Source organism: Fukomys damarensis, unplaced genomic scaffold (assembly GCF_012274545.1).
Source record: "Fukomys damarensis isolate Sample0158 unplaced genomic scaffold, DMR_v1.0_HiC HiC_scaffold_37, whole genome shotgun sequence".
NCBI classification, from domain to species: Eukaryota; Metazoa; Chordata; class Mammalia; order Rodentia; family Bathyergidae; genus Fukomys; species Fukomys damarensis.
The window spans coordinates 80,984-96,139 of NW_022900949.1; the positions used below are offsets into that span (position 1 = coordinate 80,984).

Below are 15,156 nucleotides of genomic sequence, written 5' to 3' on the forward strand. Positions count from 1 at the left end.
TTTAGTGATTTTCCACTGCATTTATCACAAGAACAGTAGAGCCCCATATACCAACATTGGCCCTTTTGAACTACTTCCTCATTATGAATAGTTTGAAGCTCTTCTGTAGAGTACCCTGTCCCTAACCCAAGACCTGGAATGGGGCCATGGGTAGAGATACTGATGGGTGAGAATTATTTGGAAAGTGGCAATTTAGCAATGAAATCTTTCCTAGAAGTTCTCCGGGAGAAAGGGCTCAAGGAGGCAATATCCCCAGCTATGGACAACTGCTACCTCTCTTGGGATATTTACTCCCTCTGGGGGACTGAAGATCTCTGGTCCATTTATGCTGGAAGTTGGTTGGTAAGTAGTCAAAAATTCCTCTTTTTTTCACATGACTGCCTGTGCATTATTCTTGGGATATTTACTCCCTCTGGGGGACTGAAGATCTCTGGTCCATTTATGCTGGAAGTTGGTAAGTAGTCAAAAATTCCTCTTTTTTTCACATGACTGCCTGTGCATTGGGATCGGAAAGGGAAATTTAGAGTTAGTATACGTATTGACCCTCTTGTCCTAGTTAAGTTGGAGAGTCCAAGAGTGCACAGTAAGTTCTGCCTTTTAGGTCACAGTCCCAATTTAACCAGGGCATCTTCAATATCTCTACCAATGATCCCATTCCAGGCCTTGGGTTAGAGACAGGATACTCTACTGCTGCGAGTTGGGGGTATCTTTAAACCCTGAGGCAAGACAGTCCAAGTATACTGTTGTCAAATCCTGTTTGTTGATATTCCCATTCAAAGGCAGAAAATAATTTGGCATTAGGATCCATCCAGATAGAAAAAAAGGCATCTTGGAGACCAAGGACAGGGAAATATTTTGTGTTCCTAGAATCTGTGCTAAAAGAGTATATGGATCTGTTACTAATGGGTGAATAGGTATGACTGTCTCATTGATAGACTTGTTAAAATGAGTGTGCTGTATTGCAACTGGCATGGCACTAGTAACCTTGTACCCAAAACATCAATAATGGGATTTAGCTCTATTTTAGCTTCTTTCTTAAGTTAATATTGCCTTTTTTGAGGATGTAGAGTAGGGTTCTGTAGCTGTGTGATGACTAGAGTGGTGTCAGCAGCCCTTCCTAGTGTGCCATGTACCATGCTTAGTGATCAACTCATGATGGGAATATTGAACCCCATGGGGTTAGGCTACTAAAGTTCCTAGTAACTAGGACATGGTTGCCAGAGTTTTGGATGTCAGAGTGGCCCTGAGTAGGAACAGTTCATCTCTTCCCATTACTAGTTGTGCCCTGCAAAACTACCTTTCAGATTTTTCAGAAAAATGAGATACCATTGGGGTGGGGGGGAACCTGAAGAAATTCATGACCACCGAACTAACACTCCAAAGTGTTCTGAAGGACATTTTAGAAAGAGATAATGACTACGACTCTGTGACAACTCCATCCGAATGAATCCACCAGGCAAGGCAAGTAATTAAATGGAAAAAAAGGAAACCATCAAGAGCAAAAGAACATGAAAGTGATAAGCCAGTATGTATCAGTTATAACCATCAATGTAAATGGTTTCATTTCACCATGCAAAAGGAACAGACTAGCAGAATGGATCAAGAAACAACATCAAATCATTTGCTGCATATGAGAAACACATTTAACTCAAAAAAATTTGTAGACAAAGTCAAAGGATGGAAAACAATATTTCATGTGACAGGAACTCAGAAAAAAGCAGGGATAGCTATTCTATTTGCAGACAGTGGATTGCAAGTCAAGTCCAATCAAGAGAGACAAAGAAGTCACTACATAGTTGGAAAACTCCCAACAGGAAGAGATCTCATAAATATATATTCACCAAATACCAGCACACCCTACTATATAAACAAATATCAATGGACATGAAAATCATATAAGCACAAATACACTTGTAATGGGGGACCTCAATACCCCAATGTCACAAATAGAACAGTTAAAAAGTCGACAAAATTATCAAAATTGAACCAAACTCGTACAAATGGACTTAGTAGATGTCTTCAGAGTGTTACAGCCCACAACACATTCTTCTCAGCTGCACGTGAGACAGTCTCCAAAATAGACCACATACTAGCTCATAGAACATGCTTAAGTAAATGCAAATAAGCTGCAGTTATCCCATGGAGATTATCAGACCATACTGCGATGAAACTCGAAAAAATGTCAAACTCACAAAAATTTTATAAACACATGAAAATTAAATAACACACTCCTGAACAACCATTGGGGTCATAGATGAAACTAAAGAAGAAATTAGACAGTTTCTGCAATTAAATTGTAATGCCAGTACAACATACCAGAACATATAGGAGACAATGAAAGCAGTCCTATGAGAGCAATATGTAACAGTGAATTCCCATATCAGAAAAACAGGGCAAGCTTAAATAAACAACATAATGTTGAACCTCAAGGCTCTAGAAAAATAAGTCAAGCCCAGAGCTTGTACAAGGGAGGAAAGTATAAAGATCATTGCAGAAACTACTGTAATTGAGACTATGAAAACAATACCAAAAAATCAATGGCTCGAGTTACTTTGAAAGATTAAATAAAATTGACAAACCTTTGCCCAACCTTATCAAACAAAGGAAAGAAAAGACTCAAATTAATGCAACTAGGAATGAAAAGGGTAAAATCACAATGGATCCTACCTACTTCAAGAATCTGTATTCTAAGATGGAAAACAGAAGAAATGGAGAGATTCCTAGATACATACCAAAGCTAAATTGAGAAAATATAAAATTTCTAAATCACAAATTCAATCAATGAAATTGAAGATATAATTAACCTACCTACCATAAAAACCCGGGTCCTGATAGATTAACTGCTGAATTCTACAAGAAAGTTAGAGATCTAATGCCAATACTCCTCAAACTCTTTAATGAAACTGAAAGGGAAGCAATACCCCAAATTCATTCCTCAAAGCAGTATTACTCTGATACTAAAACTAGAGAATAATCCAACCAGAAAAGAGAACTACAGGGCAATCTCCCTAATGAACATAGAAACAAAATTCCTCGGGAAGATACTGGCAAAAAATGCAGCAAAGAGTATACACCATGACCAAGTAGGATTCATCCCAGGGATGCAAGGATGGCTCGATATATGCAAATCAATAAATCTAATTGACTATATCAGCAGAGCCAAAAATAAAAATCACATGATCATCTCAATAGATGCAGAAAAAGCATTTGACAAAGTCCCATGCCCATTCATGGTTAAAACCCTACAGGAAATTGGAATAAATGATATTTATCTCAACCTGAAAAAGCCATCTGTGACAAACTAATAGCCAATATAATACTAAATGGCCCAAAACTGAAAGCTTTCACTCTAAAATCAGGAGCATGATAAAGATGTCCACTATCATCACTCCTATTTAATAAACTTCTGGAAATATTAGCCAGAGCAATTAGACAAAAGGAAGAAATGAAATGAAGATAGGAAAGGCAGTTAAATTATTATTATTTGTAGATGACATGATTCTCTACGAGAAGACACCAAAAGACTTCTAGATTTAATAATCAAATTCAGTAGTGTAGCTGGATACAAAGTGAACAATCAAAGCTCAGTAGCATTACTGTACACAAGATAAACTCACTGAGAGAAAAACTAGAGAAACAACACCTTTCGCTATACCATCAGGGAGGAAATGAAATTCTTAGGAATCTAACAGAGGAAATAAAAAATCTTTACATTGAAAACTATAGTACTATGAGAGAGGAGATTGAAGAGGATATAAAAAATGGATGATATACTTTGCTATTAGGTAGGAAGAACCAACATAGTAAAAATGGCCATACTCCCACATTATTATACAGATTTAATTGAATCCTAATCAAAATACCATTATCATACATCACAAAACTAGAAAAAAAATCCTAAAATTTACTTGAAATCAGAAGAGACCTAGAACAGTAAAAGCAACTCTGGACAGCAAAAGCAAGGCAACGAGCCTCAGAATCCCCGACATGAAGTTATACTGCACAGGTACTGTGAGAAAAACAGCACAGTACTGGCAAAAACAAGCTGAGGATCAATGAAACAGATTAAAAGATGCAGGAGTAATTGTAAACACACTCAGCCGCCTTCTGTTTGACAAAGATGACAAACATCTTCACTGGAAGAAAGACAGCCTTTTTAATAAATGGTGCTGGAAAAATTTTTCCACATTCCAATTGTTAAAACCTGAACAATAAATCTGCTGAACAGCAGAATAGGGAGGACTGGAAGACCCATATAGGCAAAGACTTCATGAACTAAACCTCAATTGCATGGGAAGTACAACAAAGAATTAACTGTGATCATATTCTATTAAAACCCTTTTCACAGCAAAAAAAAATCATCTACAAAGTGAAAATACAATCCACAAAGTGGGGGGAAAAATGAGTTGTTCCTCACACAAAGAACTATATCTAGAACATATAAAAAATTGGAAAAATTCACCCCCCTAATTTAAAGACCCAATCCACAAGTGAGCATCTGAGATGAATACAGATTTCTCAGATGAAGAAGTACATAAAGTTATAAAGAAGCATAAGCTTGAGACATTTCTAGGTAAATAGATGCACCCTGAGACCACAGTCTTAAGTGAAATAAATTGGACAGGTGTAAATATCACACTGTCTCTCTGGTGTGAGAAAGAAGGACTATCAAAAAATCAATCAATAACAAATGCTGGTGTGGCTTGGGGGAAAATAGTGATTGGTGGGAATGTAAACTGGTGCACTGTGGAAGTCAGTGTGGAGAGTCCTCAAAAACGGGGATTTAGAGGTCCCATTCGACCCAGCTATTCCCCTCCTATATATTCCCAAAGGAGTTGAAAGTATCATACCACAACGATATATCATACTGCACCCATGTTTATAGCAGCACAGCTTATAATAGCTAAATCTTGGAAACAGCCCATACGCCCATCAACAGATGAGTGGCTAAAGAAAACGTGGCATTTATATACAGAGATGGCTCCAAAAGTAACCCCAAAGAGCCTTAACGGACCTCAATATGTATAGCAAAAGCTTGACTTTTATTAACACAGGTCTAACTTTAACTTAGTTTTAAACACCCAGCAAAAAAATAGAAGAGGCTAGATATGAAATGGGCTCTCCCAAAACTGCCATGGCCCTGCTGGCAGTCTCAGATTACTACCACTCTGGGTCAGTGAGTCTAACAAAGGTCACAACAACTATAAAAGTTCAAAAAGAGTCTAAATTATTTAGCTAAAATTCTCCCTCAGAACTCTAGACCTCCCCATCTTTTTACAGCTAAAACTAGAGGAATACATGCATTAATAAATTCAGGGCCGGGGATTTAGCTTGGTGGTTCTGGCACCTGCCTCGCAGATTATCTCTCTGAACAAGTCCCTGACTGTTTCTCGGCTACGTTGACCCCTTTTAGCACAAAGCAGCTAGATTCAGTCTTCACCTGTTTTCCCTGAATGCAGTGAAGCGTACTTCTTCAGAGTGGGAATATAGTTTATTTCGTTAGCTTATGAGTAAGGCAGCTCACTGGTGGAAGGGCCTGAGGTAGAATTGGTGTCTGGTTGACTTAGGAGATTAGGGCATGGCACAGCTGGGGAAGTAGACATGACCTGTTATTTACAAGATCCCAGAACAGAGGTACGGAACAGTTCCCAAAACCCTGCACGAAGACTTCTCATAAGAACTTGAGCAGATTTTCAATACAATGGCCTAGATCGGACAGCCTGAGGTATGGGATCCCAGCGCTGCCTCAGGGCCAGTATTTAGAAGTTCTCACAGGTTTCCTCAAGATTTGGGCAGTGTAAAAAGACACAGGCACCAAGGTAGCTATCATGGCTTTTCTCACGTTAGCCTACCCTGCTTTCTCCAGGGTGTTCTTTTATCTTACTATTTCCTCTTTTATACGGCCCACGCTCACTCTGCAGAGCCAGTTTCTCCTCACTCTTCACTTTCACTTTTTCAAATAAACTTTGACACTGCTTTTTGTTTGTTTCATTCAATTCTTTGGTCAACATGAGAAGACTCTGGAATCCAACTCCAGAAGGAGAAGCACACAACCTAGAATCTGGTAACGTTTATTTGGCGAGCCACTTTTCGAGGAAACTGCCTGGTAAAATTTTGGTGTAGCCAGCCAAGAGAATCCAAAGCCAACAGACTCTGATAGCACAACCATATTATACCAAATTATTCGGTATTTACTCAAGTGTGTCCTATTAATTTCACTTAAGAGTATAGCCTCAATATGCATCCATTTAGCTATTAGTGTTTCTGGTTTCTCATTCTTTATGGCTGAGTAGTATTTATTCCATTTTGTAGAAAACCACATCTTCTTTATCCAGTCTCCAGTTGATGGGCATTTGGGTTGTTTCCAAGTTTTAGCTATCATGAACTGTGCCGCTATAAACATGAGTACACATAAGCTCCTGAGTTTTGAGGAATTTAAATGTATCAAATTTTCTCAGGCAGCATGGAATGCAGCCTTGTCCCCCTACTGAAGGGAGGTGCAGTCACTCCTTACTAAGTTCCTGAGGAACTTATAAGAGGAAAGTATAATGCGAATTAACCAGTTTCTTTCTTTAACCAGGTTGAAGTATAATGAAAGTATAATGCGAATTAACCAGTTTCTTTCTTTAACCAGGTTGAAGAACTGGGTTAAAAGCCTGAGTTCCAATTGGTAATTTTAAATGCGCAGAACCACCTGTAATGGGTGACCCCTAAATAATCAAGCAGTTCCTATACTCTTTATAATTAGCTGTTGATGGGGGTGTATGCAGCCTCCCCATTAGGGATCCCTCCTGAAACTCCAGGAGCTGTTCTTTTCCTTATTTTTAATACATACTTTCCTAACCTACAAAACAAAAATGAAAGAAAGAGAAATGTGTTTTTTAGGAATTCGTCCTAGGAAGATGACCACGCAAATTCTCAAAAATATATATGCAAGGGTGTTTTCTGAGTTATGATTTATAAAAGAATAGAAAAATTAAATGCTATAATCACTATTATGAATAGAACTGTGAGTAATGGAGCACTTAGTGTGTCTCAGGACATAATACCATATGTTGTACTGAGAGGGTCAAATGTAAACATCAGACAAAGCCAGAGGAAGTTCATTGTGAGGATCTACTGTACTTTATTAAAAGAGAGAGAGAGAGAGAGGCTCAGAGGGGTGAGGAGGATGAAGCATGGGTAGGGAAAGGGGGTTTTCCTTTGTAGAGGATAGTTTATTTAGTTAGCTTATGAATAAGACAGCTGCCTAGTAGAAAGGCCTGAGATAGAATGGGAGGACCAGCCATACTGATAAAAGTTAAGAATAGACAGTAAACTAGGAAGTTAAACAAAGAATGAATTTCCTCAGGCAGCATGGACTGCAGCCCACTCCCTACTAAGATCCTGAATGTTGAGGAAATTATAATGCAAATTAACCAGTTCCTTCTCAGATCCCAGTTTACTCTAAACGCTGTGTGACAGAACTGGACTAGAGCCTGTGTCCCAGTTGGTCATTTAAAATCCATAGACACCTGGGTGGGTGACTGGAACACCTGGATGCATCTCTTCTTTAAAATGTTCCTGTTTTAGATGTCACAGATGAGCCAGATCTGCCATATATCCTTGCTATGTGCAGAGCTCCACCTTGGATCAATGGTAGTGAGGCAGCGATACTTGTAATCCAATAGATGGATGGTAGTTTGACTCACATTGTGCCCACACTGTGACTTTGCTGTATCAATTACCCCTGACAAAAGGCCTTGGTGGCAAGCTACTCTGGACTCCTCCTATCTCTCTGGAGCTATCTCTCAATAAAGCTTTTCTACTCTTAACCTCTGTCGTCTTTGATTTCAAGGGACATGAACTTGGTACATCTGACATCTAGCAGGTTGGGAGTTATATTTCTCCTGTGTCACCTTCAGGTGTTTTATTGGCTGTTCTGCCAATTTCCTGTGCATCATGTGGTCGGTATGACTCTGTCCCCTATGACACAAGTCAATGCCCCAGAACATTTCAGGAGAGAAAGATGTGATGAGAGTTCAAAAAGACAATGGCCAATGTGACTTAATTCTCAGGCTATACTTAAGAGTCTGTCAAGTGCACATTTCAAAGCTTTGGATGATCATGAAATCTACTACACACTGAAGGCCCAGTGAGATTCAGAACTGAGATCCAGCCCATATATAAAACTCTAGCACTGTCTTAAGGGACATACACATTTACCAGAAATGAGATATAAATCCACTACTGAGGCCAGCATTGTGAGGAAAAGTTTATGGGATCATGAGAGCAGGGAACCAAGAGTGCTAATAAGTTCACTATCACTGTGCTCAGTAACATCTAACTGTGCAAGCAGGGCTGGGGATTTAGCTCAGTGGTTCCACTAACTGCTTTGCAAGCACAAGGTCCCAAGTTCAATCCCTGGTATCAAAATAATGAACTAAAGAATAAAACATGCAAAACCATGTGGCATTCATGCAACAGGAACAGTATTATATAAAAAATATACAGAGGACAGAACTGCTTTTGCAATTAAAAATAATTTTATGATAAATGTTTTAACAGAAACATTTGGAAAATAAAAATCATACTCCTAAAAAAATAGTACAAATGGAAAAGGAACAAAAGTTGGATGAACCTTACGAACATGAGGCTAATAACCAAGGTTTCTCTACAACCTCATAGAAGTTCTAAAAGAACTGACAGTAAAAGCATGATTTTATTATCTCAAGGAAATTTCCGAGTTTATAGGCAAGATTTTACCATTTGAGTGGCCACAACCAAGTTCTTTACCATAGTAGATGAAAACAGACCCACACCAAGATATATCACAATGCAACTTCAGAAAATGCATGGAAAAAAAGAGACTTTGAAAACTTCAAGAGACAAGAGAAGCTACACTGAAAGACAGACAATGAATTGTGCTGAGAAAAATCTTTGGAAGCAATTTTAACAAGTGATAAAATTGATGTTATCGATTGTTGATGAGTGCACACAGAACTCAGGGTATACATCACCCCTATTTTCCTTCTGAAATAATGTTAATCATGCCGGTACAAATCACAAATGACTGTGAAAGTTGGACACGTCCCATTTCAAAAGATTCCTTACGTGAAGTTACTTCTGCCAAGAGCCTGTAGGAACATCAGTCCCTGCGTGTAAGTTAATACATCACACCCCATACTTCCCTATTTGATCATAAGTTACCCAAATCTTTCCCATTGTATATCTATAGAACTTCATCATTTTTGTTATCATTACATTACTCTGAGTTACATCACTTTCTGCACTCACTACATGCATGTTAGATTTCTGAATGGCTGTAGCTTTATCTTTTATATTCTCGTGATTATTTTTTTCTCACTATCAATTTTATTAACATAAAATAGAGCTTTAGAATAACTGTAGTGCTTTCATAAGCTCAGAAAAGAGAACAAATTGATACCTGAGGGAGGAGAGATATGGACAGGATAAGCTCTTGTTGAGGACGATCTCATGATGTTAATTTTCAAGATGCCCCTGGGGAGGTTGAAGAGGATGTAGCCTATTCTCTTTCTAGAAAGAGATGAAATTTGTTGACTCAGTGTCGAACTTGGAAATGACACTGTTAGAGATAAGGGTATATGTGAGAGACTGAGCAGCCACAGCTCTCTCTCTCATATTTTTATTCAATGAGATAAGTACATCTGATCTCTGACTTTTGGATAAACCTTTGGAGTAGAAAGATTATATTCCTCCTAAGGTACATACAGCGGGAAGCACAGGACAAATTGGCTTAGACTAAAGAGAAAAAATACACGTTGGAGGATTTTTTTCTGGTGGAAAAGGGCTTAAATCAGGCACGATGAGTTAGAGTGACTGCAGAGACTAAATCGAGGCTGTGACAGTTACAGAGTAGAATGGTCTCTTGACACAATCCACTAGCTAGTAAAGCTTTTATTTCTCAATCTATGTGTTTATTCATTTTGTGAGGGTTTCATGATAGCCTGGCTTGTGTTGTACATTTCTGTTGGGATTCCATGTCTGTGTGTGTGTGACTGTTCAGTGGACGCAGTGGTGGTCTATATGTATACTACAAAGAAAGTGGAAATATAATGATGAGGAACAAAGAAAATAATTAGGTGAATAATCTTTAAGTACGTGTCATATCAATATTCATAAAACAGAAGATTTCATTGCCAGTGTTGATAATACATTAGATTGCATTTATGGTTAATTACACAACTGCAGTAGCGATATTTTTCAGTGTCCCACAATCTTGATAACTATAGCTCATAATAAGCTTTGATGTTGGGTAAATACTTTCCACTTTATTTTTCTTTTAAAAATCATTTTAGGATTTAGCTCAGTGGCACTGTGCCTACCTCGCAAGTGTAAGGTCCTGAGTTCAATCCCGGGTCCTGAAGAAAAAAAACTTATTTTAGTTATTCTAGTTCCTTTGCTTTCAATATCCTATCTATCTCTGTCTGGGGTTTCGCTAGGAACTGCTTTGAAGTTGTAAACTGATTTCTGGAAAACATGCGTCCTTACTAGGTTGAGTTTGCCGATCCGCAGGCCCAGCATGGCACTTATCTGACACAAATCTTTGCTTTCTTTCATCAGTGTTTTGAAGTCTTTCCCATAAAGTTCTGTACATGCATTGTTAGATCGGCACCTAAACATTTTAATTAAGTGGCTTTACATTTACATTTTCTCCTCTTCGTGGTTAATATATAAAAATACCTTTGAGTTTATGTGTTGGGCTCCTATCCTGCCACCTTGCTAAATTCATATATTAATGATAGGATTTTTTATGAAGATTCTTTGAGGTTTTCTATGTAGAAAATGATGTTATCTGAAAATAAGTGCATTTTATCGCTTCCTTTTTGACATATATATATTATATACATACATAGCCACTTTACTTCATTTCTGCACCTTGCTACAGTGGCTAGGAGTGTGTTAAATAGGACTGAAGAGAGCAGGCATCTTTTCCTCATTCTGGACCTTAGGGGGATGTCCAGCCACAGGGATTTTGTGGACCCTCTTAACAAGTTGATATAATTTATATTTCTAGTTTGCTGAGAGTTTATTTTTAGTGTCATTAATGGCTACTGGATTTTGTCCGAAAGTATTCTGCCTCAAATAATATGATTTTTATTCTACTGATTTGATAGATTGCATCATGTCATTTTTTTAAAATGTTGAAGCAGCCTTAGATAACTGAAATCACTCCCACCTTGTATCAATTCTGTTGTTGCTTGTTTGTTTGTTTGTTTGTTTCAAGACTGGGGGTCTGTCCAGGTCGCTGAGGCTGGTTGTGAGCATTTAAACTCAAGTGATCATCCCATTTCAGATTCCAGAGTTCAGGGACGAGAGGGTTACACTGCCGTGCCAGGTAGGAGTTCTTATGCGTTGCATTTTGTTTCCTAAAAGTTGGTGGTATATGTGTTGCCTGCATTTATAAGAACTGCTTTTTCCAAGTATGTCTGGTGGATCTAGCACTGCCTACTGAAAATAGCGCCTTCTTGCCACTGAAGTGCCTTTGTGACAAGTCGAGTGACAAGTCTGTGTGTATTTGCTTTCAGATTGACATTGGCTTTTTTTGTCAATCACTTTAGCTTTGGAGTAAATCTTGAAAATACACGTAAGACCTTCGTACTAAAAACTTTGCAATGTTATTCTGTAAAAATAATGAATATTGTAAAATAAAGATTATTCAATAGAGAAGGATTTCTATTTTATGCACTGAAAGATAAACTATAATGAAGATTTTGTTTGTTAAGACTTAGAGACAATGCAGTCTAAATAAAAATCTCAATATTTTTAAAGAACATAATTGGCCACCAGATTCTAGATGCTACATGGAAGTGCAAAGGGTCAAAAATAGCCACAGCCATTTAGCTATTTGAAATGAAATGTAGATTCTTAAAATGGCATTTTATTTTTTGTCACATAGTAATTACATATTAATGAGGTACACTGTGATGCTTTAAGATGTATAATTGTTGTGTATCAAAGCAGAGAAATTAGCATATTCATTATCCCAAACATTTATCATTTCTTTGTGGTTTTTCAACATGTCCCCTATTCTAACATGACTATAAGCCTGTAAATGTCCCTGTTTATTCTTTTAGCTGTATAACAAACGTTCCAGCACGTCTCGCTTTTGTAATCATTCAAAATATTTTCTGATTTTTGTTTTAATTTCTCCTTTTGTCCATGAATTAACTAAATGTGCATTCTTTAGTTTGCAGATATCATGTATATTTATGTATCTTTTTAATTATTTTAATTCCACTATAGGAAAAAAATTATATGGAATGGTTCAGTCTTTTGAAACTTTTTGAAGCTTTTTTGTTGGTTTGTTTTTTTGTTTTGTTTTTTGAGACAGGGTCTCACTATGTAGTTGAGACTGATCTGGAGCTTACTGTGTTAGCCCAGGCTGGTCTCGAACTCACAAAGATCCTCCTGCCTCAGCCTCCCAAGTGCTGGGATTACAGGTATGTGCCACGACGCCCAGTATTTGAAACTTTTAAAATAAGGCTGAGCCTGTATAAATGGTCAGTATGTACTTGAAAATAATGTGAAATCTTTTTCTGTTGAATTTAGTATTCCATATCTATTAACCAAATTTGTTCATATTTTTGTATTCTTTCTTTGTGTGTGTTTAGGTTTTCATTTTGTTTGTTTGTTTGGTATCAGGCATCAAACTCGGGTCCTTGTGCTTGCAAGGTGGTGGCAACAGTGAACTAAATCCCTGGCCCCCAGATTTTTGTATTCTTACTGACTTCTCGTGTGATGCTCATATTAGGTACATGGAGAGATATATTAAAACTTCTTGATTGTGGGTTTGGTTATTTCTTCTTCTCAAACATTAAAACTTCTCCTTGTGAGTTTACAAGGTACTAGTGTAGTATTCTGGAGCAGGTACTATCCGGAGATCAGGTAGTTTTTCCAATTCCTCTGTTCTAGGGCTCCCGCTTTTGTTGAATCAATCGTGACCATTTTCTTTTACAAATGGTACGGTTTCTTTTGTTCTTAGACCTTTTCTTTCCACCTGAGTGTGTTTACGCTGTGTCGTCACCTCTTCCACCTACCCTCACCACACAGAAGTTTTCATTTACTGTAGGGCTCTTTCCTTTTCCCCCTGCTGGAGGTGCACACTACTGGAAGTTGTTCATGGCACAGCCATGGCCACATTACCGGACTGCAACCTTGTGTGAATAACAATGCACAGTGTGCCCCCCCCCACTTACACAATATTTAAATTTTGAGTCTTTTATGTCTCTTGGTTTAACTAATGCTGTAAGGTGTCGGGTGGGATGTGTTGGTCCCTTTGACATTTTCACATCGTAAGAGAAGTGGAGAAGTTTCCACTAAGCTACATCTGCATGACTGCCAGAACCTAGTCACAATCAGCACAACAGTTCACTCTAATTCTAATGCTACTGTGGAGTGAGAATTTATCAGTATGCTGGTCTTCCTTAATTCTGCTATCAGTAAACTAACTTTTGTTTGTTTTTGTAGTGTGGGGATCTAACCCAAAATGGAGCCCGCTGGGCAAGTGCTCACCTCAGAACTACACCCAAGCCCTTTACTGCCCTTAAATATTATTTACACTGGACCTTCTACCTCATTCCCTCCAAACGGTAGCTTGTTTCACATGTTCCTGAGTGTGTAAAATTTAAAATTCAGAGAAATAACCCATTATCATTGTAACGCGTGCTCCCCAGAGCGATGGAGAATGTCACCACAGTGCCTGAGTTTCTCCTCCTCGGCCTGACCAGTGCTCAGGGGCTGCAGCCCATCTTCTTCGTGATGTTTTTAGTCATTTACCTGGTTAACTTGGTTGGAAATGGGGCAATAGTGGGCATTGTTGTTTTGGAAGCCAAACTCCACTCCCCTATGTATTTTTTCCTGGGCAATCTGTCTTGTCTGGACATTTGCTATTCCTCAGTGACACTTCCCACGGTGCTTACGAACCTCCTGTGCACTCGTAGGGCCATATCTTTCCTAGGCTGCATTGCTCAGCTGCACTTCTTCCACTTTCTGGGCTGCACTGAGGCTGTCCTGCTGGCCGTCATGGCCTTTGACCACTTCGTGGCCATCTGCAATCCACTTCGCTACTCTGCCATCATGAGCCCCTGGCTGTGTGCGCTGATGGCAGCCGTGGCCTGGATCTCCAGCTTCTTCTACGCACTGATGCATTCTGTCATGACTGCTCGCCTGAGCTTTTGCCACTCGTGGACACTCGATTACTTCTTCTGTGACGTTAAGCCCCTCTTAGAGCTGGCATGTGGTGACACACGACTCAACCAATGGCTGGTTTCCGTTGTCACAGGAAGCGTCCATGGGCGCTTTCTTGCTCACTCTCCTGTCCTACTTCTACATCATCAGCTTCCTTCTCTTCAAGAACCGCTCTTGCAGAACACTGCACAAGGCGCTGTCCACATGTGCCTCGCATTTCATGGTGGTGTGCCTTTTCTATGGCCCCGTGGGGTTCACCTACATTCGTCCTGCCTCAGCCGCCTCCATGAGTGAGGACCGGATGGCGGCCATCGTATATAGTGCCGTCACCCCAGTGCTGAACCCTCTGATCTACACTCTCAGGAATAAGGAGGTGATGCTGGCTCTCAGGAAGAGCTTGGGGAGGAAGCTGTACAAAGACTGACAGCAGCGCCAACAGAAGTGATGAGGCTTGTGTCTGATTCACATAGAGACTCCTCCCTTCCCCCTAGCTAGTGTTCAGTTTACTTGATTTCTGCCTTTTTCTCAGAAATTTTGAGAGCATTCAACAAACACAGGAATAATCAAAACAAATTTCCTAATTTCATGAAACTTAACTTTTGGTGTGATGGTGGTGGGGAAACAAAGTAAACAAAGCTGTAAGTACATACCTCAAGGAAATTAAGTGCTGTGGATAACTGAAAGAAGGTATGAAGGACGGGGGATGAGAGTAGGTAGCTGATATACAATAAATTCATCTGGTATTTGTCCAAAATTCCTGGTGTGGAGTGGTGAATCCTGGGAATTTCCCAGATGACAAAGTGTCTTTGTTACTCCTGAGCCCCTTGGAACACATATGAACTCATGCTCCTAAAGTGATTCATGGAGGCCCACATTGCTTCAGGACTGTGTTTGGTTGCACCACAAACATCAGCTATGTGATTACAGAGTTGGGACTTTCAGTTA

At 39.1% G+C, this 15,156-nt stretch overlaps 1 protein-coding gene across 1 annotated transcript; it reads left to right on the forward strand.

Annotated features, from left to right (window-relative positions):
* Positions 1-13,701: 13,701 nt before the first annotated feature.
* LOC104876403 (olfactory receptor 12D3-like) lies at positions 13,702-14,686 on the forward strand. Its single transcript, XM_010644385.3, is given in 2 exon segments — positions 13,702-14,312; positions 14,314-14,686. Coding segments are annotated over 2 exon segments (933 nt in total). The 3' UTR covers positions 14,636-14,686.
* The last annotated feature ends 470 nt before the right edge of the window (positions 14,687-15,156 follow it).